The sequence below is a fragment of the Selaginella moellendorffii genome, unplaced genomic scaffold (genome assembly GCF_000143415.4).
Source record: "Selaginella moellendorffii unplaced genomic scaffold, v1.0 SELMOscaffold_83, whole genome shotgun sequence".
NCBI lineage: Eukaryota > Viridiplantae > Streptophyta > Lycopodiopsida > Selaginellales > Selaginellaceae > Selaginella > Selaginella moellendorffii.
This window is the reverse complement of record NW_003314344.1, coordinates 186,301-212,231: the sequence shown is the minus strand read 5'-3', so window position 1 is coordinate 212,231 and position 25,931 is coordinate 186,301. Positions and strand designations below refer to the sequence as shown.

Sequence of the window (25,931 nt, the reverse complement as noted above, 5' to 3'; positions counted from 1 at the left end):
CTCACGGCCCACACATCCTGCTTTGATCTGCCTACCATTCCACCGCAGTCTTGATATTGCAAACAAATATCAACCATGGATGTTACAATATCTTGGGAAAACTATGCAATTCAAGTTTCCTGCTCAGAAGTGGCTTGCCTAGCCGGTGTAGTTGACGCTTGGCACCAAACTTTCATCCCACATCACGGTCTCAGTAGGATACAGTGGAAGACCATTGATGAAATCCCTTTCTCAAAGGCTGAGACTAGAACTTCTTTTAAAAAATCACCCTGTCTGCCCAAGTATCTGTTCCCAGCATCAACTGTGCACGAAAATGTCAGAAATGAAATCCACGTACAGCGCTTTATATATACCTTGTTGCAGACCAAATCTTTTAATTCTTGAACGCTCAGCTTCGATAAACACTTTGTCAATTCTTTGCGATTGTTTAACGCCCCGGCATTCCACAGTGCCATCTCTTTAAGCTGCACATAAAGTCAGTCTCAAATTGACTAGTATTCCTCGTACAACCCTTGGGCTCCTGGTTAAATGCTAAGAGTTGAAACGAGTGAATAAAATTGCATGGAGCTCTTTCACGACGAAAAGCTTCTTAAGCCATGGCGGAGGCTGCAGAAGAAAGCTGGAAGTACGGTTTCTGCCATCTTTGATGAAAGGTAAAGTGGATCGATGGTACAATTTTACGTACTAAACTAGTGCTTTCAAGGTTCTAGATGGTGCTGTTGTGGGAAGTGAAACTGACGCATCGGCTCTTCTGTTTTGTGAGTGCTCTGTAGAGTTTTTAATTGATCTTCTTAGCCAGATGCCAGGCTTTGGTTTTTCGTAGTCATCGGTGCTGTCACTCACCCCTGTATTCTGAAGATTCGGAAAAGATCTGGCGGTTGTTCAAGGAGTGCTCTTCCGGAAACCCGTGGACTTACTTCAGTTCTATGCGGATTTTGAGCTTGACGATCAGAAAGGTCTCGACGTTAACGTCTTGAAGAGGCACGCTATCTCATGTGAAGAATCAAATCAGAAAATGTCACGCAGACACCTGATTAAACACGTACGTTTATACGACCAGGAGACAAGCTGTGCCAAAGCTCCATTGAGACCAGTCGCAGAACCGAGTCCGCCACCAAGGGATCTTCCAAGCTCTACAATACAAAAAACCAGTTAAACCGTTGCAGAGAGTATAACCTGGAAACTGTGTATGAGAAAAAGCAAGTAGTTTGTCTTCTCTTTTTAGGGACTGCCCTGAGAAACATGGGAGAGAAACTATGTTAAAACACGGTCACTGCAAAAGCTTGACTTCCTACCTGAACGGTGAAAATTCAGTGCAATAACAAAGAAAAGATTTATTTCCTCATGGAAACACTTCAAGCAAGTACATTTTCTCGAAACTAGAGAAAAAATTTATCAAAGTTATAGAGCAAACACACAAACGTTCCAAACACATCAGGTTAAATCTTTTAAACTTAGAAAAACTAAAAAATATTTTAATGGAATATTTTAAATATTCATAACAACCTTTCCCCAGAAAGTAAAGAAAGGTAAAAGAAAATAATATTTTTTAACTTAGTTAAACGACCTCCACATGTGTTTATAAATAAGGTCAAGTTAGGTCATAAATCAAAATTTTCATAGAATTAGGTCAAGGCTATGGATGCTGGCGGGCTGATATGGGGCGCTGGAGGCGCGATCCAGACGCGCCGAGCTCCAGTGGGGAACGAATCCAGGGACGTGTCTAGGGATCTCATCTACACGGAGCGCCCGTTTTGGCGGAAGACGCGCATGAGCACCAGCGACATGGTGGCCGCCATCGCCGGATTTTGCAAGAGGTACGAGGCGATGCCGGAGCTCCACAGGCGCTGGGGCGGGGCGTCGTACGGATCCATCCAGGGCTTGGCCCAGTTCCTCTTCCAGGCCAACAGGATCGAACAAGAAGGCTACGAAAGCTTCGATCTCACGCTGGACGCCGTGCGCCGCGGCGAGCATCTGGCCGCCGCCCCCCACGACGATCGCCGCGCAGAGGTGATGCGATGCCTCAATCTCGCGCTGGCCAGCGTCATCCATCAGAAGATCCCGCGATTCAGCGTGGAGGGGATCGCTCGCGCGCACGAGATGCTGCTGGCGACGTCCAAGCCCGAGATCGCAGGGAGGATTCGACGCGAGGATGCGTTCACGCGGACGAGCGTGGGATACTGGCGGATGTTCCGGCGGCCCGCCAGCGTGGCGGCCGAGCTGGCGGAGCTCGTGCGTGACTGTAACCTCTCGCTGGCGGGGATATTCCGGGACATTGGTGACGTGGGCGAGCGCTGCCATGCCCTGCTGGAGCTTGGCGGCCAGCTCTTCTACCAGTTTGAGGCAATCCATCCCTTCAGGGATGGGAATGGGAGGATTGGGCGGATTCTTTTGGCGGCGGCGGTGAGGAGCATTGGGCCTCCACATCCAAATGTTTTGCTGGAAGATCGAGATGCGGAGGATGACGGCGTGGATCCACCGTTTGTGGATCGAGAGAATTACATTCACTGCTTCGAGCGCGCGGATCATTTGGGCGACAAGGTGGACACGCTTTACAATCTTCCGGTGTTCTACTCGGACAAGCTGGGAAGCCCGGACGATCTCACTGCCATGATCGCCGAGGGGATTTACGTGTCGTGGAAGAGGTTCTTCCGTGCCATGGAGGAGGCTGCTACTCCAACTGAGGAGTGATATAATACTCGAACAATGTTCTAGGCATATCCGCTCTTGACTTTGGTTAAATCAAAACCGTTGGCTCAGTTATTTGAAAGAAGCAGAAGAAGACATAGCTTCAGTAGGTCGAACATTAAACGGTTGTGAGCTTGGATCGCAAGAAGATGCAAATTTCCGGAATCATCAGTGACCACCCTCTTTCGCTAGCGGTTTTCGACTCATCCTGCAGACCGACAAGCGATATTGTTCAATGCCGTGCTTAGTGATGAGGAAATTGCCAACCTGCTATGAGATAAGGATGAAGTGTGGTGAAGTTATTTGTTTCTACAGCAGAAATGTCCAGCATCGGAGTTTCACTTGCGGAAAGACTGTCAAGCTTGTCATCCGCCTGCCATTCAGAAGTGAGCATGATGGAACAGGACGAGAGGTTTGTAGTTGGGGATCCCAAAATTAACGATGCGGAGACATAACTCCATACATCACGAGGACGTACATTGAAGGGTTGACAGTGTATGCACTATTGCAGGTACTTGCTCGATCAAGGCAGCCCAGCAAAATAGTCTCTCTCCTGCTGCCACTGAGGGAGGTGGCCTAGAGTGGACAGTTTGTTCATCTAAGTGTAATTACTCGTCCTGCAAGACTGATCAGTTGGCTAAGGAATCCAGAGGAAAAAAACATTGTTCTTACATCCAAAAATCCCTGCTGAGATTGAATCACCATTTCGCTTGCAAGAAAGTTCCGAGACGTGAACTTTCTGAAGCAAGCTCGACAGCTGATCTGTCGCCCTTAGAAGCATTGGCATCCAGAACCTCAGCCTCATCAACTATGACTATCACCACGCCGGTCAACAAAAGTCAACTAAGGTAAACTCTACCTTGATATAACTGTGCAGGGTTTTATTTTTTGGAGAGATAGAGTAGCAATGGCGCTGGTCATGGCGATGGCACCATGCCAGGGACTGGGAGGAGCAACCACATTGCGATTTCGCCCAATATCGACTCCACCAAGCAAGAGAGGTATGGCAACCATCGTCATGGCAGTGCCCAAGAAGCGAACCTCCAAAACCAAGAGGAAAATCCGCCATGCCGTGTGGATGCGCAAAGCTCGAGTAGCCGCCGACAAGGCCCTGTCCCTCGCAAAGTCCGTTCTCACTGGCCGCTCAAACAGCTTCTACTACGAAACCGATGATCAACCTCCGGCGGTAACTTCTCCAATCCAAAAATTCTCTCTCGGTCTCTGTTACTCAAGTTTCGCGTTTTTGGAGCCCAGGAAACACCCAAATGCTTTGGCGATGGCTATGGTCTGACAGAAGAGGGAATGCTCGACGAGGAGGAAGAAGACATGTTAGAAGAAGTAAGTGATTGTCATTCCTTTTTATGTTTATCTTACTTGGAGTTGGGATTCCAGGCTCGGTTCAATGCGAGAGCAGTGGTGGTCGGCATGAATTTCCTCAATCTCCTGGCAGCAGCGAGGCTTGCCGGAAGAACACGCTTGTAAGTTGTAAGTTGTTCTCCAGGAAAGAGAAAGAGAAGCTCCACCGTTTTAAGTCTCTATAGCGATGATGCGTGCATGTAGACTAGCTCATCGCGGGAAGCAAGCCATGTACTCCACAGTTCGTCGTCATCGGATTCTAGTGAGTTTCAAAAGGTTGAGCTCCGCTTTTGATCAAACTTCCTACAAGTACCTCGAAAGACGAGTTTCGCCGGTGTGCAGCTGATACCAGTTTCTGTGTGTAACAGGCTGCCAGTTCGTAAGCTCCAGATCCTGACAGCATTGTCTTCACATCCTGAAACGATCGGAAACCATCCATCTCATGCCCGTTTTCCATTTTATCTCAAACCTGACATAAGAACCGTTCCAGTCGGATCTATGCCAAGCTGCAGGGATGAAAACGAGTTCTTATGTCCTTCGAAGGAACGCAACCATCCTCTTCCCACAAGACGCCGATCCCACAGCCGAATCTGACCAAATAATAAAAGCTGTTGAAAACCGAAAGCAGTGAGACTTACACTGTCGCTCATGTCACTGGCTACCACGTAAGATTCATCCGATGGAAGCAGCAGCAAGCTAAAGAAATCCGTGATTAAAAGAATGCTCCATGTCAAAGCAGAACCTCTACCTACAAACGGATGATTTCATGCGTATGCTGTTCCTTGAATCCATCTTCTGTAATAAGGGGGGAGTGAGCTTGATAGAATCGAAGCACAAGCATTTGACTTACCCAAAACCGCCGTTCGCGGATATCAAGTGACAAGATGCAGCCATTCCGGAATCCACACACGACAATATTTCCCTGCAAGTCAATCGAACTAGGAAAAGAAAAGGAAGGCAACGGAGAGCAAGCTTACGGTGCTATCGGTTTTCTGTGACAAAACGTCGTGGGGACAGTGATATATCCAGCTTCGCTGCCCAGTTTGCAGGTTCACCACCCCAGCTCTGGTGTGCGTTCCTGTGAAGATCAATAATAGCTTGCGCAATGACAGAGAAAGAGCTTTACCAATTGATGCTTTAGTTCCGCACGGGAACATGTCCGCGGTCCACACTGTATAGTTTATCCTCACATCGGCTGTGACTGCCAGAGTATCGAGATCGAGTACTTGCAAGCTGCCGCCAGTAGCATTTCCCAGCCTTGCAACTCTGGGATGAAACTCAGTCAGATAAGTAGCTGAAAGAGAAACGAAAGAAGAAGGTACAAGACACCATACATTGCGATTTTGTGTGGATTTTGCTTGGTTGACAGCGTCTTGATCGCAGTAACCATGGAAGAACCACCGGCGCATAGGGAGCGATTTACAGCGAGAGATGGCGGTCTCCTTCCAGGCTCTAGCAGAGACTCGTTCTTTGGCAATGGATGGATTATCATTGAGAAACGATCGTTTGGACGACGACAATGTGTTTCGGATACAACACTGCACAGAAAAAAAAAGTGTGAGATTGGAGAGGAAAGAACAGACCCTTGGAAGAAAACTTACAAGGCTGCTCCTTGAGAACTACCCATGAACACTGCATTGTTTTCGAAATAGCCGCAATATCCCCAGCCCACAGCGCACTGGGGCGTAATGACACCATATCTCCATGTCTGTAGACACAAACACGAGAGACAATGAAAACAAAGAAAAAAAAAAAAGAATCCAAATACCTGAGGACGAACTGAGAATGTTTCCACTGTAGATCGTCGGAAGAACACTGGATTCCTTGGGAAGATTTCCCTGTCGAGCAGTAGCTTTGGAATCGGAATGACTTTCTTCTTCCCAGCCTGGTAAAATTCCCATTAAATCCGAGCAAAGCATACCAAATAGATGCCTCTGGAGTTGCCGCCGGCGCTGGCGCTTCCTCCGGCTTCCGCGAGATCGGGAAGTACCGATTCCGCTCGATGTCGAAGTAAAATCCAGGAAGATCTGCGAGAAATCGTGTCACAACAGGGACGATCAAAGCCTCGCGCCCTTACCTACAGGCATTTTTCCTTAGAACCCTAAAATATCGCGGGGGTTTAGGGTTTAATCGGCTATGGCGTGTCTCCTGCGAATCCGCTGCGCTGCCGCGTTCTCTCCCCCACTGGCGGCGCCCCGGCAGCGGCATTTCTTCGCGCTCACGGCCAGGCTCGCGTCGGCACAGTCCGCGGAGGCATTTGGATTGAAGCCGCTGCGAGCGGTGGTAACACGCAGCATTGGATCGGCGCGGCAGGCAAAGGCCGCGGCGCAGCCGGCAGAGGGCGATTCCAGGCCCCAGTTCCCACGGCCTTCGTCGGTGGGCTATGACAAGAGCCTCGCCAACACCATCCATTTGATCGGCAGCGTGGGAGTGAATCCCGACATCAAGTACCTCGACAATGGAACGATCGTTGCTACCTCGAGCTTGAGCGTCAAGAAGGCTCCACAGGGCGATCCATCCTGGTAAGCCGATCTCTAGAAGTTCTTCCAGTGGAGAAAGAAGAGAAAAGCTTCTCTCTGTATACGTTTTTTTTCTTTTTTCTCACAGGTTTTTCTTGGAGTTTCAAAACGATCTAGCAGAGATTGCTGCTCAACACGTTAGAAAAGGAGATAGAATCCACGTTGGTGGTCGTGTTCTAGTGGAGAAAATGGATCCGAATACTGGCGAAGGGCCTCAAGTTCTTTGGAAGGTAGAAAGATCTTCTAGAAGTTATTTTTCATTTTGGTATTGCTTCTGTTATCAGGTGGAAGTATCAGACCTTCACTTCGTGGACGATCTATACGGTTCTAAAGCCCAACCTTTACCAACAGCTACAGCCATCAAACCAGGACCAACAGGTAATTTTGCTTGGAAACTCTTCCTCCTTTCCAGCCTGAATGCTTCCTCCCGCTGTTGCTAGCAGAGAAAAAACTAGCCGCTGAGAAATCGTGGAAGCTGTTCTTCTCCAGTCCCAACGATTGGTACGACAATCGTGACAACAAGGTACACCCAAGTTTTTACACGATCACACGATCGAAACTTCTTTTTCTTGCCAGAGAAATCCAAAGGCACCAGACTTTAAGCACAAGAGCAACGGTGAGGGGCTCTGGATCGATGGCTACTACACTCCTTCCTTCGTTACACAGCAAATCGCCGATCTGGAAGCTAAAGGAGTCCTAAAAAGCTCTAAACCAACACCGGCGAGCACTACCGCTGCTACCACCGAGGAAGAATCAAGCGGATATAATCCCTGGTAAAGAAGTAGCAATGTAGATAGTAAACTTCGAGGCCTTGCAATCTTTTTTTGAGGAAATATTTGCACTTCACATCAGTTGGTTCTTTCACGAGTTACAGGGAACTTTTTCCAAAACTTTTCTTCCGGTGAAGTTGCGAGCTTAAAACCCGAACAGCCCGATTTCGGTTGCCCGTTCCTTGTCAAATGTCTCAAAGTACTGGTAGATGATCGTCACGGCCAAGAGGATTCCAGTTCCAGAACCAATCGCTCCCATGAAATCGGCCACCACCGTCAGAGCTCCGATACAAATACCACCAAAGGCCGCCGCGGTTGGAATGTAGCGATTGAGTTCCCTCTGGAGGTTGGCTTCTCGGTGTCCGGGCATGACCATTTGTTGCTCCTGCAATTCCCGGGGAGAGAAGTCAGAAAGATCGAGTTACGAGCTAAAAGTTCTTGCTTACCCGAAGCTGCTTGGCCACATCTCTAGCCGAGGAACCAGAAACCTCAATCCACGTCTTGGAAAAGAGAGCGCATGCCGTGAGCATGAAAGTGAGGTAAAACAGAGCGTGGAAGGGGTGTGTCACCATATCCGCCAAGCTGCAAGTTTATCCTTGTCAAATCAAGTGAAAAAAAAGAACGATTTTGTAGCTCACCTCGAAGGCGGAGTTATGAAGTAGACGAGCCCTCCAACAGGCACAAGCTGACCACTGTGCGAGTACTCCGACTCCTTCCATTGGCCCAAGAGATTCACGAGAAGGTTTGTGCTGTACCTCCTATACAGGAGCTGGAAGTAAACCAGAAAAGAAGTTTCAACCGAGAACTAAAGCGAAGTCACGTCTTACCTGAGAGATGAAGTACAAGTTCGAGACGAGCGCCGACTGGAGAATGATAGGCATATTCGAAGTGTAGAAGAGCTTGATGGGATAGAAACCCTGCTGTCCACGAGCGCTCTTGGATCTCACGGGAAGGACAACGCGGAAGCCTTGGAAGTAGATGACAATGAGGAAGACGATCACGGTGGCACAGAGGTTTGTCACGTTTGGCAGGTTTTGCCTGTAAAAAGCCTCCTTGAGTGCTCGGACCTTGTCAGTTCTCGTGATCAAGAGGTGGAACAGAGCAATGATAGCTCCCTCGAACTCAGCTCCACGGCCACTGTTGATGGTAGTCGGACTAAACGCCTTCCAGATGATGTTCTCACTGTCACAGATACAATAGAAAAAATCAGAGCTTGAAAAGAAAAAGGTTTCTCTCACCAGATGTTGGTGGCTATGAACAACGAGATTCCCGATCCAAGCCCGTATCCCTTCTGGAGGAGTTCATCCAGGCAAATGACAAGGATACCAGCGAAGAAGAGCTGAATGATGATCAGAATCGCGTTGCCGGCTCCGAGATCACGAACATCGCCGTACATTCCAGACAAAACGTACGCAACAGCTTCACCAATCGTGATCAAAACACCCAGAAGCTTTTGAGCTCCGTTCCTACAAAGTCCCACAAAACCATCAGTAGAAGCCACCAGGCACAAATGTCAAAAACACTTACAAAAGAGCTCGGTCTTCTCTCACGTTGTTGTCAACCTCGATAATCTTCGAGCCAGCCAAGAGCTGCATCACAAGACCAGAAGTAACGATGGGAGTAATTCCCAATTCCATCACAGTCCCGCGGTTGGAAGCCAGGATGACGCGCATCCAGTAAAACGGATCGGATCCATTGGCCGAGTGGATCCCGTAGAGTGGGAGCTGGCTACAAACCAGGAAGATGAACAAGGAAACCACCGTGTACATAACCTTTTCCCTGAACGGGACCTTCCTATCGGCCGTTTGAACCTCGGGAAGGACCGAGAGGAAAGGCCGCACCAAATGCAACACGCGAAATCCGCTACCCATGGCGCCGAGAGAGATCGATCCTGTATGAAAAAATCTCCGTCAAAATCCGACCGCGACAAGCAAAAACCCTAGCCCGCGCCGCCGATCCAATCGAGCAGGCGAGAGAGAGAGAGAGGCGCTGCCCGGATCTGCAGCTAGCGGCAGCTAGATCTAGAGATCGAGAGGGAGAAATCGAGCTGGGACTTACTTCAATTGGCGCTCCCCGCAGCCCTTGTGCTCGATCTAAAACCTAATTTCTGTTCTAACCCGTGGTATTTATCTCCTTTGTAAAATTACCTTACCCACGGCTGCAGTTCATTGACCACTCTCATTTCGCGACGAGCAGCAAGCTCTTGGCTATGGCGGTCGAGCGAGATCTTCCGCAATAGTCCGCGATAGTTCGTGCAATCTCGTGCTCCAATGCTCTGTTCTTTGATCGATCGGGGGGTGTCCAAACTCTAGAAGTTAAGCCAAGGTTGACATCCCAACTATGTTTGTGATTCCCACATCAGGCCCTGAGAAGGAACTCACGAAAGTTTCAGATGGAGAGTCATCTCGGTCATGTTCCAAGGATATGGATCTAGAATAAAAGAGTCCATTTTCCCTTCAGATAGAGATGGAGTCTTCCATGGATATGGATCTAGAATAATTTCATTCATTCATATACTGTTTACAGCGCCCACCATGAAGGATGAGACCAAGAAATCTAGAAATGCCGTTTTGAAGAACATTGTGGTCGCAATGTTGTTGTCCATGTCTTCCCGCTCTTGAGCTTCAATGCCCCTGCTCCATGCTCCATGCAATCTTCAAGCTTTAACCTCTATACTCCATGCCCCATAGTGATATTGTTCTTGGTCTTGGTATGGAAATCTTTGCCTATTGACAGGAAGCTTGAAGACCTTCACTCCTTTGTTCCATACTCCTTTTCCTTTATCCCTGGCGCTATTCTTGAATCTACATGGGATTCTGGCGTGGCTAAAATCTTGGCTACTGCTATTCAACTCATAGTCTGGAATATATGAGTGAAGACCCTTGGCCTTTATTCAGAGTTGTAGTTTTCTAATGCTCCGAAGTGGCACTGTGCTAGCTAGACTTCCACTAGTTCAGTATTGGCAATATAGTGCATGTCCCAGTGGCGCCAGGGTTGATGTCCTGTAGGTAATCCTTCATGAAGGCCCGGGTCTCTTCTAGTTGCGACCATCCTGCAGCTGCAGCTGATTGCCTGGGAGCCATGGGAAGAACTATAGACTAGTGTGAAAGACCGTATGTTCACGTCATCATGTTAGCCTGGTGTAGTGTGTTGATGAGGCTATATGCACAGGTTGCTACTATATGACCCTTGTCACGTTGATGGTTGAAATGGAAACCCAGACCAGGGTGGTCACACCGTCCTCCATGATATCAAGGACAAGAGATTGATTGTGTTCGAGCCAAAGATTACAATCTCTTTCTCTCTCTCTCTCTCTCTCTCTCTCTCTAGATAGTTGTTTGCAGTAAACGATTCCGGAGAAGAGATTTTCCTCCTACAGCTTGAGAGTAGCGAAGAATTAGATTTCTCTTAGCTTTCTTTTTTGATTGTTTCGGAAGAATCAAGAGGAGGCTGCAAGAGAGGCGCCGGCATGAGTGTTCTTGAGGAAGAGAGGTGTGTAACTTGCAAGCGTTACTGGCTAATGATCTAGCTAATCTGAAATGAATTAATATGGAGCGTTTTTCCTTAGAATTCCGAGCGTTTGCAAAAACCTTTTGGGTGTGTCAGTGTGGACTCCAGTAGTGGTACACTCGTACACTCGTATACAGGAATAGCTTATACTATATATGTGATGTTATTGTAAAATGTCCACTTTTATTGCAGCCCACCATCAGGCCCCCATTTCATTCAATGCCGAAAATATTCGCGTCACTGTGTCCGAGGATCCATCCCACGCCATGCATTGCATGGAAAAACTTTTTCTTCGCCGATTTTCTCGTGGGCAAACAACAAAAATGAAAACTATAAGCTGTAGCAGCAAGAAGTGGAAACGATTCGATTGATCGACAAGGAGCAAACTTGTACTCGACTGGAATGGATCGTTAGAGATCCACTTCACTTTCAGCACGTCCCGCTGTGGCTTACGACACGAGATCGTGCAGCAGACGAGCATTCAAGAAAACGAAGACCCGAATGCCACGTATTGTACGTCGGTGCCATTTGTCTCTACGTGTCAGTGACGTGTCATGTCGGTCAACGGCGACGAAAGTGGCTCACGTGATCTCGGTTTGTGCTCCCGTACGGTAGCGGCGACATCGTGGAGTAAATCTATCGCTTCAAACACGGCTGGCAAAACGCTTAAGCTTGTAACATATGAGTCTTGGCAACTTAGAAGATTCCTATTTTTCTTAGCCATGGCTTTGTTTATAAGATGGATCTATCTAAGCACTGGGCTTGATCTATTAGTTTTCTTCGGGGATCCCGATGCCAAGAACCTCGAAACATCATGCTCGTCTTGCAATCGCGATGACATTTCTATTATGGTTTGGACTGAGGGATGAAAGTAAATATGATAATGGATCGCCCATGGTGCGATCTTGCTAAGATATCGAATTCGACCGTCACCACTTAGATCTCGGCGGACAAGTTGTTTGGGAGCACCACATTGTTTTCTTTAGATTCGTGCCCCCCTCTCTCAACAAAAACGAAACACACCACTTGGAAAAACTTGTATGGTATGCGCTGTGCTGTGTTGATCCAATAATATAAGGACTGGCAGAGATTTGCTTTAAGTTTTTCCAGTCGCGGCGACGACCAATTCCTCGTCCACCCAAAAACCCACGCCTCTTCATAGAAGATTGTTTGCTACCATTTTGGCAGAATTAACTTCTAGTTTAATTTAATTATTGAATTTATTTTTTTTGGGTTTTGTTTGCTGCTCCTGAGCACTGCTGCTGCTTCTGCATGCTCCAGAGGGGGCCATTCCTTCTTTGGCCTGCCTGGAACGCTTTAACACCACCCAAGTATTTTCTATAGTATAAAACTTTGTGTTTCTGTTGTGTTGTGTTGTTGGCCATGCTCTTTGTGATCACTCAGCTCACGCACTTTCCCCAGGAATGATGAAATATAACTGTGTGGAATTCTAGATTCAGGAGCTATATTCTCCTTAGATTCTCGAGAATCTCTCTTCCCCTTGTTATGGCTGAGTGGGGGAATTTCTGCTAGGCAGCAATCAGTCTTAGTTAAAATTCCAAATCTCCAATCGCCATCACCAATATTACTCTCCAGCTTCAAAGTGTCCATCTCATAAGGCTTTTTGAGCTCTGTAGTTTTCCTGCTGCTCAAAACTGGACCACCCACAAAAATTCCTAAGCTATCACCACCTTACTCCCACTTACACATCCGCCACCCTCCCACTTATTCATATGAAATGGACGTGCAATCAAGTGACTCGCCTAGGGTTCTTGCTCCGCCCTTGAATTTCACATCCATCACCTTGACAAGGGATCACATGCATGCAGTTATTAAAACAGGCTCAAGCTCAAACAATGGTTTCTCGGCTGAGAATTTTAGCAATTTAGCGAACATCGAATTGAATGAGTGTCATGACTATTGTTTGCACGTCGATTCAATGCAAGAAGAAGCAGATCTAAAATCGTCCACTGCCACCACAAAATTTGCCAGGCGTGGGCATTTTAGTATGCGCCAAAGAATCCGTGGTCTCGGCCAAGACAACATTAACTTTAGACACGGATTCAAGCAAGCATGGAAAAAAAAACCCTTTGTAATTGCCAAGAACCAAAGAAAATTCCACTCCTTTATGTTTGACAAATCAATCCAATCCAAGAGCTTGAAATCTTTTTAATTCGCATGACCGCAGGTCGTGCAAGAAAGATCTGCCCCTATGGTCTTGCGAGAGCGTTCGTCGAGCTCGAGCTTTTCACGAATCTCATGGCCATTGATAGTGATTAATCAGTTAATACTAGCGATAATATGTATACCACCTCTAACAAAACTTTTTCAAGCAAACATTCCCAACTTTTCTTCCCACTCAAAACTTTCTCTTGGCGGATGGATCGCTCTCTCGAAGAATCAAACAGTCGGCATGATGAGAAAATCATCCCCGGGAAGGTCAAGCTCCAGCCATGGAGCCGAATCGTCGAGCAAACCATCCAGAAACGAAGCCTCGTCCACGCCCAGCCCAAACTCCTCCAAATCCATGCCCGCCACTGGCAGTGGCGATGGGAGCTCCCTCTCGCTCTTCACCCACGAATCCACCGTCAATCCATCGCTGCTGCTGCTGGTGGCGGCGCCGCTAAAAATCTCATCGAACTGCGATGACGCTCCTCCATCACCTCCGCCGCTACCGAAGAGGCTACTCTCCTCCTCAATGCCGCGAGGAGGGCGGTCGTGGCGATTCAAATCCATGAAATCCCCCCACGACTCCTCCTCGAACGAGAGACTGCGCACCAGCACCGACGCTGGCGATTGCTGCTGGATCATCGACAGGCAGCGCTCCTCGCCAATGCGAACAGGCGAGAGCGCCGCCCAATCCACCTTGTCCTCCTCCTTGTCCACGGCCTTGTCCTCCTTCTCCACGATCTTTGGAGAGGAGCTCCAAGAGCTGGGAAGCTTGCTCGATCGAGGCTTGAGCTTCATCCTGGGCTTTCTGGCAATGACGGAGCTGGCCTTGGATTGGCACTGGCCGATCGAAGAACGCTCATCGTCATTCGAGACCACCGCCAGATCCTCCTCCTTGGAACTCGAGTGGTGGTGCTGGTCCTGCGCAGCATTGATGATGCAAGTGATCCCATTGCTACTACTGCTGCTCGCGCAAGGATTCACAGCCTTCTCTAGATCCTCCTCCTGATCATCGCCGCCGCTAGCACGCTCCTCCGCCACCACCGCCGCTGGTAGCGGAGCTGGATCATCGTCGCAATCGAGAACAGCCTCGTCGGACTCGGACTGGAAGTTGGTGGCGCACACAAACGCCGCTGGTGGCGAGGATTTCTTGGGCAGCGCCGAGCAAGACGAGGAAGACGAGGAGGGAATGACACACGAATGTGGCGGCGGAGGTGGCGGTGGTGTGGCGGCGGTGGCGCTAACGGGAGGAGCATTGAGAAAAGTGGAGAAGTTTGTGTGTGCTTGGGGCCCGCGAATCTTGCGCGCTGCTCGATCGTAGGCCTCGGCGGCGGCCTCGGCAGTGTCGTAAGTCCCGAGCCATAGCCGGACGCCCTTGACAGGATCGCGAATCTCGGCAGCCCATTTTCCCCAGGGCCGTTGCCTCACTCCGCGATACTTTTGCTGCTGCTGCTTCGATCCCCCATCCTTGATCTTCCTCTTCTTGATCGCTCCCGTCCCTCCGGAGGGATTCGCGAGCGTGGTAGCAACACCAGAAGCTCTATTGCCCTTCCCGGGGATTTGCTGAGAGGTCAGAGAAGAAGCCTCCTTGTTCTTGGTCGATTCCATACGATCCTCGTCGGTTTCCACCACCGCCAAGATCTCTTCCTCCTCCTCCTCCTCCGCCGCCGCGCTGCCGCGCAAATCTTGCTGGAAAGCCCGCGCTTTGAGAGCGCTAAAGTAGCTCGAGTAGCTCAGCCGATCGTCCTCCTCTTCCTCCTCGCTATCAAACGCGCAAGACCAAGGACGATCGCCACCGCCTCGCCGCCTCGCGCCACCACTCTCTTCCTCGTCGCTCGAGGAATCGGTAGCGTCCGGGTCGACGCAGATCACGCGCACTTTCTTGGGTCGATCGATCTCATCATCGATCGCCTCCTCCCGCCCCGATTGGTGACAAGAAGCGAGAGGAGCTTCCAGCCAAAAGCACTGCCGCTTCTTCTTGGCGGCGGAGGCTTTAGCCGGCGGCGAGGTAGCAGCGCCGCTAGTAGTCGTGACAACGAATCCCGGCATGATCCCTGGAAGAACAGGCCAACGAATCTTTGGAATCCTTGCGATTAGAGCTGCCAATGCAGCGGTGTGTCGCGAAGCCGAGACGATACATGTAAGAACAAGGATCCACCGCGAAGAACAAAGAAACACAGGAGGATCCTCTCTTCTTTCTTCCGGGAAGAACGAGCGAAAGAAGCAAAGAACTCTACCAAGAACTCAAAAGAGAAGCCAATGGCAATGGATCGATCGAAGCGCTGAGAAAGGGATGACCTGACGATTGGAGCACTTGGGAGTGCAAGATTGGAGTGCCCGAAATTGGCAGCCACCGATTTTAGAGCTCCCGCAATAGACCAAAGAGGATTGCTTCGCGAGCGAGCCAGGAAGATTCACAGCGCGAACGAAAGGAGCAAAGCAGCGCGAGCGAAAGAAATAAGAAATGCCCCCCGCTTCCCTTCTTTCTCGGTTTAGCCTGGCCATTCCGTCCAGGAATCCATCCAACGGCCAAGATCTGCCGCACCGGTTTTGGAAAGCGCAAAGGATCGACGGCTCCGGATGCTCCGGCCACCAGATATTTTAGCATAATTAGATATGGAGGCCGAAATCCAACGGTTGCGATCGGACGGATGGGACGGCGAGGGAATATGCGCGGGGCGGGGTTGAGATTCCGGAGGATATTCTCGGGCACTACGTCGAGGCGCCGCGGCGCCGCATTTACGCCCCTGGCGGCTGCTTCCAGTGGCGGTCAGAGGAATTTATGCCGGGGTAAACCAATGGTAAGGCCCAGCCGGGAAGTTAATCAACGGGGTCTAGGTATGTAAAAATGTAGGTACATTGTGTAGGTTTTTACCAGAGACATCAGGTGCTTCCACACAGTGGTGAAAAGTAAAAAGTGTGCTGTGGAAGAGAGATGAAGTTCCCTCACGCGTGTGAAAACTAAAGCCCTTGCCAAGTTGCCACCAATAGCCATTGGCCGAGGCTTCCTCCTCTTTAGGGGGTGCCAAAGGTCACAAAAGGTGGCGGTGAGTTTTACCTTGACGTTCTACACGGATGGTGAAAACGTCACAGCGTGAAAGTTACCGCGCTGGTGAAAGAAAGAACCATCTTAATGGCGGCGTGTGGCGCGAAAAAGAAAAATATTCCAAAATTTCATAATGTTAATTATTGCAATGTATGGTTTCAACGGTCTTTGAGATTGTATAGTTTTTTGTGGTTTTTAAAGGAGTGGGACTCTACGTCGGTGGAGCTCCTCAAGCGATTTCTAGATTTCGATCGACCCATGCAATTGTTTGATCGTGGAAGAATCAGTGAGACCCAGTTGGCATGGTGTACGCGATGAGCTGAGGTTAAATTAGATTTGTGGCACTCCTCTCTAATCATTCCATTAGAAGGGCCTTAAGACACGCTTTTGTTTGACCCCAAACCCAAGCAAAGTTGCAAGCTAGATGTTGTCGTGGTTCTTGCACACGGGTCATCTCAACACACGACTAATGTCGGTACTTCTCACATGGCCTGCTTGCCTCTCACATTTTTTTACAGCTCTTTTACCCTCAGCTTGTAAAACTTTGGATTGATGTTAGATGCCCTTTGGCGTTGAAAACTTATCCCCTAAAATGCTTGTTTAATCATCTCCTTAACAACTAAGTTTATGGTCTCCATGATGAAGGTAATGCAGAAAAATCCAAGAGGAATTGAGCAGCAGAAGAGGAAAGAGTCTGTACAGCACTCAGAGAATGCAGAGAGGGCACATTGTTATGTTATGTAAATTGTGCATATCTAAACAGTTATAGTGCAACCTGATGTTTTTTATGTGCTTTTTCAGCCATGGTCGATGTATGTCTGTTGAGGTTTTCATTGAAGAGGCAGGAAGATTGAAGTGGGAACGAGCAGAGAGCAAAAGTGAGAGAAAGGCATATACATCTATAAAGGTTTTCAGGGGAAGATTGAGGTGAGAACAAGTAGACAGAGAGAGAGAGTGAGCGAGAGAGAAAGAGAGGAGAAAATTAGAGTACCATGCTACTCACTTAGAATGTGGACTTTACACACTTTTGTATTGAGAATAATCTATAGTCTCTGAAGTGACGTTAATTAGCAAAGGCTAAAGCCACTAATCACCCCTAAACCTAGGTCAAACCCATGAAAAGGCAGAGGCCGCGCAAGGTGAACAATCTCAGGTAAGCAATAGAGTGTACTAAGGGATTGCGAAATCTCATGTCTGCCATGGCTAGCCTGGAGCCGTGCTTGGATGGAGAGGGAGAGGGAGATAGTTTCACAAACGGAAGCCATGAGGTAAGCGATCAAACTAAGCATGAATGAAAACAGCAAGGTGAATGAGCATTTGATGACTGTGTCCGTAAGATATAAATCACCCTGTAACTGCTAAGCATGAACGGAAGTGACTTTGTATTTTGCTTCTTGCATTTGACGACCCCTGTGTGCTTTTCAGGCGGTCTATGTTGACTGCTGGGGGCAGCACGTCGAACTTCCTGCTGGCTCACACATTGTAACGGGGAAGGAGCCATCGAATATTGTAGAGATTGTTCTTCCGCCTGACGTGAAGCTCCCGCTGCATAAGATGACATGCAAGTACGAGCTGATATTCAAGATGGTGGACAGCAACCTTGTCATCCGTAAGCCCTGTGCATTCTGGTGTTACCAGATCGTCAGTGAGCTACTTATGTATGCCATTCGCAGCAGATCCTGTTCGTGCGACTACTACGTATCAAGCTCCGATACTTTGTTCAGGTGTGACGGACAGCTGGTAGCCCCCGAGCTGTCCATCTCCGAGAAGAGCAGCTACGACACAAGCAGGCAGTCCGCTACAAGCTCCGGCAAGATGGTTCTTGAGGGTGTCGATATTCTCGTGGTTCTCCAGTTTTACGAGGTCGAAGAGGATGCGAAACGTGGGGTTACCCGGCAAGCGGAGCTCACGAAAGCTGCCACTTTCGGGCTGGTGGTGCCGGGCTCAATTGTTCAGGTGGCATACTTGGATAGGCAGGGCACACTGAAGACGGACAGGTTTGAAGCTCCCAGGTTCGTAGATATAACAGCTTACTCTTGGCGGTTGAGTGGCATGAGGTTCTATCCTTCACACTTCCTGGGTCGTCTCTGGGCGGATCCTCTACGATTAGATCCAGCGCTGCTGGTAGCTAAAACGGATGAACTACGAACTCGGCTGGTAGAAAGCATCAATGAGGGGACACAAGCAGCGTATGAGATCGTGGTTCTGCTGGATTATCTTGACTTTGTCGACCCTGTTCACGGCAACACTGCACTGCTGGCTGCTTTGCAGTGCCAGGTTCCTGATCTCACATTGATCAAGTTTCTTGTAGACAATGGTGCCAATGCTACGGTCCAAGGTATTCTTCTTCCCAAACTTGCTTAAAAACATGGTAATAGTGTTTCCTCTATTTTTCAGCAAAAAGTGGAGTGTGGCCTTACCTCTACGCAGTGGTTCATGGCATGCAAACTGTAGTGGATGCCTTGGATGACAATGGCAAGTCCCAGGCCCATCTTAACAGTTTGGCACCCAAGGAGTTGTGCGAAACAGAAAATCCAGAACTGCTCAAGATGCTCTTGCAACTCGGCTTGTCGCCGAACAAGGCCAACCAAGGGATTCTACCTCTCAACAATGCGCTTTATGGACGGAATCGCGTGGAGAGGGTGCAGCTTCTACTGAAAGCTGGTGCAGATCCAACACTCCAGGATGGCAAAGGGCGCTCGGCTCTGAAGCTCGTCGTGAGCATGGGCGACCAGCTTCTGGAGGTAGTTCGCCTAGTGGCTCGTGCTTGCCAAGAGCGGAACATGATCGACGTCAAAGTGGATCCTGTGAAGACTGCCCTTGGCCGTGCATGTGGATTTGAGGAACCAGTGTATTGTTGTGTGCTGATTGAGTGTGGAGCTTCTCCCTTTGGCACCTACGGCTATCCTCCACAAGATCTGCACACTGGCCTCAAAATGCTGTTTGCTCTCACAAACACACCGATCCCTGATTGTCTCAAATGAATGAGCTGAGGATTTTTAAGTTTGGACTAGTCATCATTGACCAGGATTGACAGACAATTTTATTTTAACTTTATAAAAACAAATCCTCAGCTCGTACCATAGATCGTTAAATTGCGGCTCCAGCAACAGCAATTTCCCATTCACTTCAGTTTCAGCGTTGCTTACTCGCTTCTGCACTCCCAGCATGCAGCTGAATCCGAATCTGTTCTTCGTCTTGATCTTCTTGTTGTTCTTGTGGGTGTCGTGGCCGATCATTCAATCGGCAATTCAAGAAGACGCTCTTCACCGGTGATGAAATGCGATTCCAAATGACCGCTACATATATCAGCTGGTGATGCAGAGCAATCGTCTTCTACAGCCTGTTATCTGGGCCAGCAACACCCAGGACGCTGGAAAGCTCTGCGTCATGGATCTCATCGGAGGAGACACCCCACCATATGGGAACGCTCCACAAATCCAAGATTGTATCACACACGGGAAGAGCAACGCGCCTCTATCATCGAGGTAGCAATAGCTGTGGCTGTACGTGCAACAAGATGATCGACAATCTCTGCATTGTTATCTTTTGTGATAGTGAGTCCAAGCACCTCCACTCACTTCCTTTGTTTAATTTGATTTCTCAAAATATGATATGTCATGAAGTGATAAATCAACTCATGAATATAGTGAAAGAAGGGAAGCTCATGGGGACATTCTCGCTGCCGGCGAGCTCACAGTGGATCTCGTGGCATTCGCTGCTACGCTACTGTATAAATGTTCACAAATAAAAGACTCTAATGCGGATGTTGGAGCCCTTGAAAACATGCAAAATCACCTTCTTCACATCCTCCCACCCCAACTTGTCCAACCCGCATCCAATCCTTGGCATGCTCAAGCCGCAAACTCCCCGCTGCTCGCACACCCTGCGCAGATCCTCCAGCGACGCCTGCAAGCTCGCCAGCGTCGGCTTGTCGAAGAACCTGAGCTTGGTGACGAGGTAGAACACTCCCGCTCGAGGAGGCCTGTCCAGCACGGCCACTTCCCCCACACTCCGATTCTGCTTGCGCAGCTCGTCCACGCCCCTGAATTCGTCCCTAAAGCGCGCTGCGATGCCCTTGGACATGTGAAGATCTTTAGAAACGCAGTGTACCAAGCCATCTGTGGGCTGCGCGCCCTCGAACAGATCCCCCTGTATCTCCTCCACTTCCATAGCGTTAGGGTTCTTCATTCCTTAGAATTTATATAGGACGCGGGCAAGCAAGAATATTCTAAGTATTTAGGGCTTCGCATTATTTTAGGGTTCATTCAACTCCGCCACCTTTTGGAAAACGTGCAACCGTTGGGCTTGCTAATTAAAATCGTGTATATATATCTAGTACAAATAAATAGTGCTCTTGCTAACGCTCAATCGTTTCCTCCAATCTTTTTTCGTGTTTTTGCTCGCGGTGGTCACTGCTGGGCACACTGGACTCGAGGTCCCGAAGGCTCGTCGTCTTCGTCGTAAGCCTCCTGCTGCTGCTGTTGATGCTGCTGCTTCCTCCTCATCTCCTCCTCGATGTTTACATCCAGGAGTGTTGTCTCCTCGCACTCGTCCAGCTCCATGTCCGTCAGGTGATTCGTCGGCCTGGGAGGCAGGATCGTCTCCAGCATCTTGCACTGCTCCGGAGAAAGGCTCCCCGAATCCGGGAAGTCGACATGGAACTGGATAAACAGCCGGCCCTTCATGAATGGCCTCTGGTAGTGCGGCATTCCCTCGTCGTCAATGCCTTTGAATTGATCTGTGGTGCCAGGACAGATGAATCGTAAAGATCATTCAAACTAGTCACGAGAAAACCGCACGCACGCATACCTGGCTTTATGATCTCTCCCGGAGTCGACTTAACGAGGAGGCTTCTCCCGTCGAGGTGCGTGAGAATGAACTGAAAGCCACAGAGTGCTTCAGTCAGCGTCAAGGTGTGCTCGTAGAACAAGTCGTCCCCTCGGCGCTTGAACTTCGGGTGGTCCTTCACTTGGATCACGAACACAATGTCTCCAGTAATAGTGTCGGGCTAGAAACAATGAAAGATCACGTCAACGACAAGAAACGATGAATAAGATCAAAAGGAAACGAAAAGAACTTACTGCTTCGTCCGCTTCTCCCTGGAAGGTAATCTTCTGGTTGTGCATCATTCCCTTCTCAACGTGTACTTCGAGGACTTTCTTATCGTGGACAACTTTGTTGCCTTTGCACTGGTTGCACTTGTCCTTCTCGCTGATTGTTTCTCCTGCGAGGAAAGCCAAAAGTAAGAAACAAACGAACAAAAAAGAAACTGTTACCTGTTCCTTTGCAGTCGCCGCAAACGTGCTGCATTTGCTGGATCATAGACGGGCCCAGGTGTCTAATGGAAATCTTCATTCCAGATCCCTGGCAAGCGGCACATCGGCTCGTGGCCCCGCTCTTGGAACCTTTTCTGCAAATCACACTCTAATGAGTTCCACTAGCGAATTTCACTTCAGAAAAACATACCCTTTGCATTTCGAGCATATTGCGTTTCTAGAAAGGGAGAGCTTCTTCACGCTCCCGTTGTAGAGATCCTCCAAAGAAACCTTCAAAGGATGCACCACATCTTCGCCCCTTCGTTGCCTTCTTCCACCTCTAGAGCTTCCTGCTAGAGTCCAAAGAAAAGAGAAGAGTTAGCACGCAAACCAGCACAAAGTACCAAGCTCACCTCCACCAAATGGTTTGCCACCGAAGAAACTATCGAAGATATCGAATGGATTGTGGCCACCGCCACCGCCCATTCCTTCCTTGAGCGCATCCTCGCCGTACTGATCATAAATCTCCTTCTTTTCGGGATCGCTGAGCACCTCGTATGCTTGCGAGATTTCCTTGAACTGGAAACAAGAAAAGAGAAGGTTACTTTCAATGCAAAGAGAGTTTTTTCTTTCACCTTTTCTGGATCGCCTCCCTTGTCGGGATGGTTCTTGATAGCTGCCTTCCTGTACGCCTTCTTCAATTCATCCGCGGAGGCGCTCTTGGAAACCCCCAAGATATCGTAGTACTTAGAATTGTCGCTCTTTTTGGGCGGGCGGCCAAACATTTTCGCTCGCCAAAGAAGGAGAGCGGCTGCTGCGCCGCGAACGAAGAATCTCTCCGCGAACCCTACCTCGCAAGCTCCTCCTTTCCCTAAAGAAGGAAAAAAAAAACCCTCAACCGCTACCGTTGATCTTAGGGCTGGCGTATCCAACGGACAAAAAGCGGTCAAATAAGGGCGACCTCGTTGACCACGCGTGTGATCTTCTCAACTTACATCTAATTGGATGTGATCTTCTCAACTTCGAATTGGATACATTTGTGTGATCTTCTCAGGTTCGAATTGGATACAATCTTCCATCTTCTCATCTCATGGAGTACGCGTTTGCAAGGAGATCATACGCTGTGGCAGCCCTTGGATCACAACTCGCAACTTGCTCGGCCGCACGATTTGCCCGTGTGATGAGATTGCTTTGACTTCTACAAGCACCAAGCACGCAAGTCCACTCTAGAAGATCCGGCTGGAATGGCATCGTCTCCACGAGTTCCTCCGCATCGTCCACGAATCCACTCCGGCTCAAGAGGTCGACCATGCAGCAGTAGTGCTGCTTGAGTGGCTTGAGCTCGAAATCCATCGCCATTGACACCATGCAAGACCTTGCCTCATGAACTTTGCCTTTGTGAGTGCACGCCATCAACACCGACAAGCAGCAAATCTCATCTGGAAACCGTGTTGACTTAAGATCGTTAAAGAGGTTGATCACCTCTTGGCTGCAACGAATCAAGGCATATGCGCCGAGCATTGCGCTCCAAGACACGATATCTCGAGAGGGCATCCGGTCAAACAGGTTCCGTGAATACAGGATATTCCCGGCTTGGGCATATGCCGAAAGTATCACGTTCCATGACACTGTGTCGCGTTGGGGCATCTTGTGGAACAGAACCTCTGCGTTCTCAAGATACCCGTTGCGGGAATATCCCGCAAGCAGCACATTCCACGTCACCACTGCCCAGAATGGCATCTCGTCAAACATCCACTTGAGATATTCCAGATTCCCTCTATTGGCATTTACTACCAGCATAGAGTTCCAAGAAACCACGTCCTTGTACGGCATTTTATGGAAAAGCCACTCTGCTTCTTCCGCGTGGCCACCCTGCGCATATTCCGTCAGGAGCGCATTCCATGTCACTATGTCTCGCTGAGGCATAGCATCAAAGATTCGTTTCGCATCTTCTAGATCCCCATTTCGGGCATATGCCGTGACCAGCGCATTACAGGAGACTGTATCCCAGTGCGGCATTGCGTCGTACACCTCCTTTGCCTCGTACAGTCTCCCTGCCTGGGAATATGCCGAAAGCATCAAGTTCTGGCACGCTAATACTTGCACGGGGATTTCGTGAAACATATTCTCTGCCCTTTCCAGCTGTCCGTACAGGACAAAGCCGTGCATGACCGTACTCCAGCTCACACAGTCGTGCTGGGGCATAAGATTTTGGAGAGCTTCGAAGGCATGGTCAAAATGCCCGTTTTGGACGTATGCTCCGAGCAAAGAATTCCAGGATACCAAATCCCTCTCGGGCATGTCTCTAAAGAATTTACTGGAATCACCTACGTGATTGCCAAGTTGACCATAGGCGGACAACATAGCGTTCCAGGAAATAAGGTCTCTTTCAGGCATGGACATAAACACACTGCGTGTTTTTTCCAAATCCCCTGATTGGGCATTTACTGTTAATAATGTGTTCAAAGTAACCATGTCTACATGAGGCATCTCAGCAAAGACATGTTTAGCTTTCTCTATTTGACCGTGTTTTGCAAACATTGTGAGTATTATCGTTGATGAAATCAAATCTTTCTCGGGCATTTTTTGGAGCAGGGTTTCAGCATAATCAAGATGCCCACTTTCGGCAAATGCTGCAAGAACTGTAGTCCACGACATAAGGTTTCTTTGCGGCATGCAGTTAAAAAGGTGGTGAGCCCTCTCGAGTCTCCCATTTAGGGCATACATCGAGAGGAGTGTGTTCCACGAGGCTAGGTTTGGCTGTGGCATGGAATCAAAGATCTCCTGTGCTTGATCGATATGTCCAGCACGTGAATAAGCGGCGAGCATCGCATTCCAGGTCACGGCATCGCGCTCCGGCATCGCATCGAAAACGCGCCTGGCGAGCCCAATGTCATGGTTGCGTGAGTAGGCGCACAGCATCAGATTCCAGGAGAAGGCATTCTTGTGCTGGATCGCGTCAAAGATCTCGCGCGCGCGCCTCAAATCGCCGAGCTTGCCGTAGCGCTCAACGAGCTTGTTTAAATCGAAGACCCTCTCGATGGAATCCATCAGCGGGAAAGAAGAGAATAGGTTATCGTTTGCCCTAGTTTGGTTTTAGGGTTCTTGGTTCTTTGTTTGCAGGGAGAGCGAGGAGCGATGGCGGCAGCGATTGCGCCAGCTGAAGTGCCGAGGCCGCCACGAATGCCGCATGCCGGGCGAGCACCCCCGCGCTTGACTGTCGACCGTGAAAAGGTTAGCGGAAGTTTCTTCTTTGTTCTTGATCAAAATTTTTTCTTTCTTTCCAGACATGCCCGCTCTTGCTCAGGGTCTTCACAAAGGTGTGTGTTTTTTTTCCTTTCCTTCTTTTTTGTAGCTTAACCTTGTGTTTTGTCACAGCTTGGTGAGCATCACAGTGTGGAAGATTTTGCAGTGCGAGGGAAAGAGCCCAAGGAGGAAGTCCAAATCTATACCTGGAAGGACGCTACTCTCCGGGAGCTCACAGAGCTGGTTAGACCTTTGTTCCTTCGTTGCGCGTATTTCTCTGAATTTTTTCATTGTTTTGTCCAGGTGAAAGAGGTTGCTCCGGCTGCGCGAAAGCGAGACGCGAAACTATCTTTTGCGTTTGTCTACCCTGATCGCAGGGGCCGAAACATTGTCCGAACGGTGAGTAAAAAACAAAAATTAAGCAGGCTCTTGCAATTTTTTTCCTTGCTTTTCATCTTTGTTTCTCACTTGGAACGTCTGTTTGATGAATTTAAGGTCGGAACGACAGTTGCCAGCCATTCAATGAGGCGAGGCCACGACGATGACAAGATGCTCCAGGATCTCGGGTTTCAGGTAGGCTCCTTTCGGTTTTTCTTCTTCTAGAACTAGAAAACCGAAAGGACTTGATTCTAATGCACGTCTCTCACAGATTGGAGATTTCCTAGACGTAGCGATTCTTTGAGCGAGGTGGCTTTGTACGATATCTCAGCAGCTTGACAGAAGAGGTATCCAAGTTGATATTTCAGTTTAGAAGGAGCTTGCGTTTGTTGTGCTGCCGGCTGAGCGATTATCTCTTTATTTTGTCTCTTGTCTCTCATCCCTTCTTCCCGTGGCATTGTGGAATTTATCGCCAGTGACAGCGACTCTGAGGAAGATTTTCGTGTGTGAGTGTGGGCTCAGTGCGATTTGCGGGTATTGACTTTGGCTCTAAAAACCAGCTCTCGCGTGTCTCGTTTGCTCTCCCAGGCTTGTTTATGGATTCCAAGAACATGGCAAGACCTCCGAGTGGAACATCGATGCGTTCTTGGGAAAGAGTAAACAAATCTTGTGTGGGGGCATGTTCATTGGATTAGATGGTGGTGGGGCTCCGCCTGGAATTTGATACGCTTTTACAATGTTTTGGTATTTATTGCCCATGGACCATGATGTTGCTCCGGAATCATAGGCGGGGAGGGATTCGTGCGATCTTTGGTGGATCAATATCAAAAAGGAATGTGCTCACTTTGCAATGGCATTTTTCTAATCCCTGCGCTCCAGGAGGCCAAGTCAAGCGCACAAGGTATCAGCGCGAAGAACGCGCTCCCTTTATCTAAAGCAAAGATTAAATCTTAGCAAATAAAACCAAGCACAAGAATTCCAAGTACTAGTT

The 25,931-nt window shown here is 48.9% G+C and overlaps 9 protein-coding genes across 13 annotated transcripts; 3 read left to right on the top strand and 6 right to left on the bottom strand.

The window, feature by feature from the left end:
• The first annotated feature begins 3,556 nt into the window (after nt 1-3,556).
• Nucleotides 3,557-4,222, top strand: LOC9630271. The gene is made up of 3 exons (XM_002987645.2): nt 3,557-3,874; nt 3,943-4,026; nt 4,081-4,222. Exons 1-3 carry the CDS (start codon nt 3,596-3,598, stop codon nt 4,168-4,170), a joined length of 453 nt encoding a protein of 150 aa, XP_002987691.2. The 5' UTR covers nt 3,557-3,595; the 3' UTR covers nt 4,171-4,222.
• On the bottom strand, nt 4,018-6,148 carry LOC9630270. Its single transcript, XM_024661499.1, has 13 exons — nt 6,122-6,148; nt 5,977-6,071; nt 5,813-5,929; nt 5,646-5,752; nt 5,379-5,582; nt 5,171-5,310; nt 5,022-5,122; nt 4,895-4,966; nt 4,793-4,839; nt 4,683-4,740; nt 4,514-4,634; nt 4,358-4,459; nt 4,018-4,303 (listed from the first exon to the last, which is right to left on the bottom strand). Exons 1-13 carry the CDS (start codon nt 6,129-6,131, stop codon nt 4,224-4,226), a joined length of 1,254 nt encoding a protein of 417 aa, XP_024517267.1. The 5' UTR covers nt 6,132-6,148; the 3' UTR covers nt 4,018-4,223.
• LOC112341425 (protein OSB3, chloroplastic/mitochondrial-like) lies at nt 6,146-7,414 on the top strand. The gene is made up of 5 exons (XM_024661500.1): nt 6,146-6,566; nt 6,652-6,793; nt 6,848-6,941; nt 7,007-7,086; nt 7,140-7,414. The coding sequence occupies exons 1-5, from the start codon at nt 6,181-6,183 to the stop codon at nt 7,338-7,340; spliced, it is 903 nt and encodes a 300-aa protein (XP_024517268.1). The 5' UTR covers nt 6,146-6,180; the 3' UTR covers nt 7,341-7,414.
• LOC9630269 (protein transport protein Sec61 subunit alpha) lies at nt 7,358-9,437 on the bottom strand. Its single transcript, XM_024661498.1, has 7 exons — nt 9,392-9,437; nt 8,861-9,224; nt 8,572-8,799; nt 8,161-8,515; nt 7,972-8,102; nt 7,780-7,915; nt 7,358-7,718 (listed from the first exon to the last, which is right to left on the bottom strand). Exons 2-7 carry the CDS (start codon nt 9,202-9,204, stop codon nt 7,479-7,481), a joined length of 1,434 nt encoding a protein of 477 aa, XP_024517266.1. The 5' UTR covers nt 9,205-9,224; nt 9,392-9,437; the 3' UTR covers nt 7,358-7,478.
• A 3,545-nt stretch (nt 9,438-12,982) lies between these two features.
• Nucleotides 12,983-15,449, bottom strand: LOC112341465. Its single transcript, XM_024661590.1, has one exon. It carries the CDS (start codon nt 15,059-15,061, stop codon nt 13,244-13,246), a length of 1,818 nt encoding a protein of 605 aa, XP_024517358.1. The 5' UTR covers nt 15,062-15,449; the 3' UTR covers nt 12,983-13,243.
• A 3,744-nt stretch (nt 15,450-19,193) lies between these two features.
• On the bottom strand, nt 19,194-20,231 carry LOC112341429 (O-acetyl-ADP-ribose deacetylase 1-like). Its single transcript, XM_024661506.1, has 2 exons — nt 19,857-20,231; nt 19,194-19,370 (listed from the first exon to the last, which is right to left on the bottom strand). Exons 1-2 carry the CDS (start codon nt 20,229-20,231, stop codon nt 19,194-19,196), a joined length of 552 nt encoding a protein of 183 aa, XP_024517274.1.
• Nucleotides 20,232-20,348: 117 nt separating this feature from the next.
• Nucleotides 20,349-22,223, bottom strand: LOC9663172 (dnaJ protein homolog). 2 transcript variants are annotated; one of them, XM_024661554.1, is made up of 7 exons: nt 21,952-22,198; nt 21,730-21,895; nt 21,528-21,669; nt 21,338-21,471; nt 21,143-21,285; nt 20,871-21,069; nt 20,349-20,799 (listed from the first exon to the last, which is right to left on the bottom strand). In XM_024661554.1, the coding sequence occupies exons 1-7, from the start codon at nt 22,099-22,101 to the stop codon at nt 20,471-20,473; spliced, it is 1,263 nt and encodes a 420-aa protein (XP_024517322.1). In that variant the 5' UTR covers nt 22,102-22,198; the 3' UTR covers nt 20,349-20,470. The 2 variants fall into 2 exon arrangements, with proteins under 2 accessions (XP_024517322.1, XP_002987616.1); XM_002987570.2 differs by having other exon boundaries at nt 20,361-20,799; nt 21,528-21,666; nt 21,952-22,223.
• A 176-nt stretch (nt 22,224-22,399) lies between these two features.
• On the bottom strand, nt 22,400-24,367 carry LOC112341428 (pentatricopeptide repeat-containing protein At4g02750-like). The gene has a single exon (XM_024661505.1). The coding sequence runs from the start codon at nt 24,365-24,367 to the stop codon at nt 22,400-22,402; it is 1,968 nt and encodes a 655-aa protein (XP_024517273.1).
• LOC9663171 (histone deacetylase complex subunit SAP18) lies at nt 24,047-25,631 on the top strand. Of its 4 annotated transcripts, XR_002990549.1 has the most exons (8): nt 24,047-24,550; nt 24,604-24,636; nt 24,695-24,805; nt 24,866-24,961; nt 25,058-25,135; nt 25,212-25,287; nt 25,417-25,474; nt 25,529-25,631. XR_002990549.1 is itself a non-coding variant. In XM_024661486.1 (7 exons), exons 1-6 carry the CDS (start codon nt 24,455-24,457, stop codon nt 25,242-25,244), a joined length of 447 nt encoding a protein of 148 aa, XP_024517254.1. In that variant the 5' UTR covers nt 24,047-24,454; the 3' UTR covers nt 25,245-25,287; nt 25,529-25,631. The 4 variants fall into 4 exon arrangements, 3 of the variants coding, with proteins under 3 accessions (XP_024517254.1, XP_024517253.1, XP_002987689.1); XM_024661486.1 differs by lacking the exon at nt 25,417-25,474; XM_024661485.1 differs by lacking the exon at nt 25,529-25,631 and having other exon boundaries at nt 25,417-25,512.
• Nucleotides 25,632-25,931: the final 300 nt, after the last annotated feature.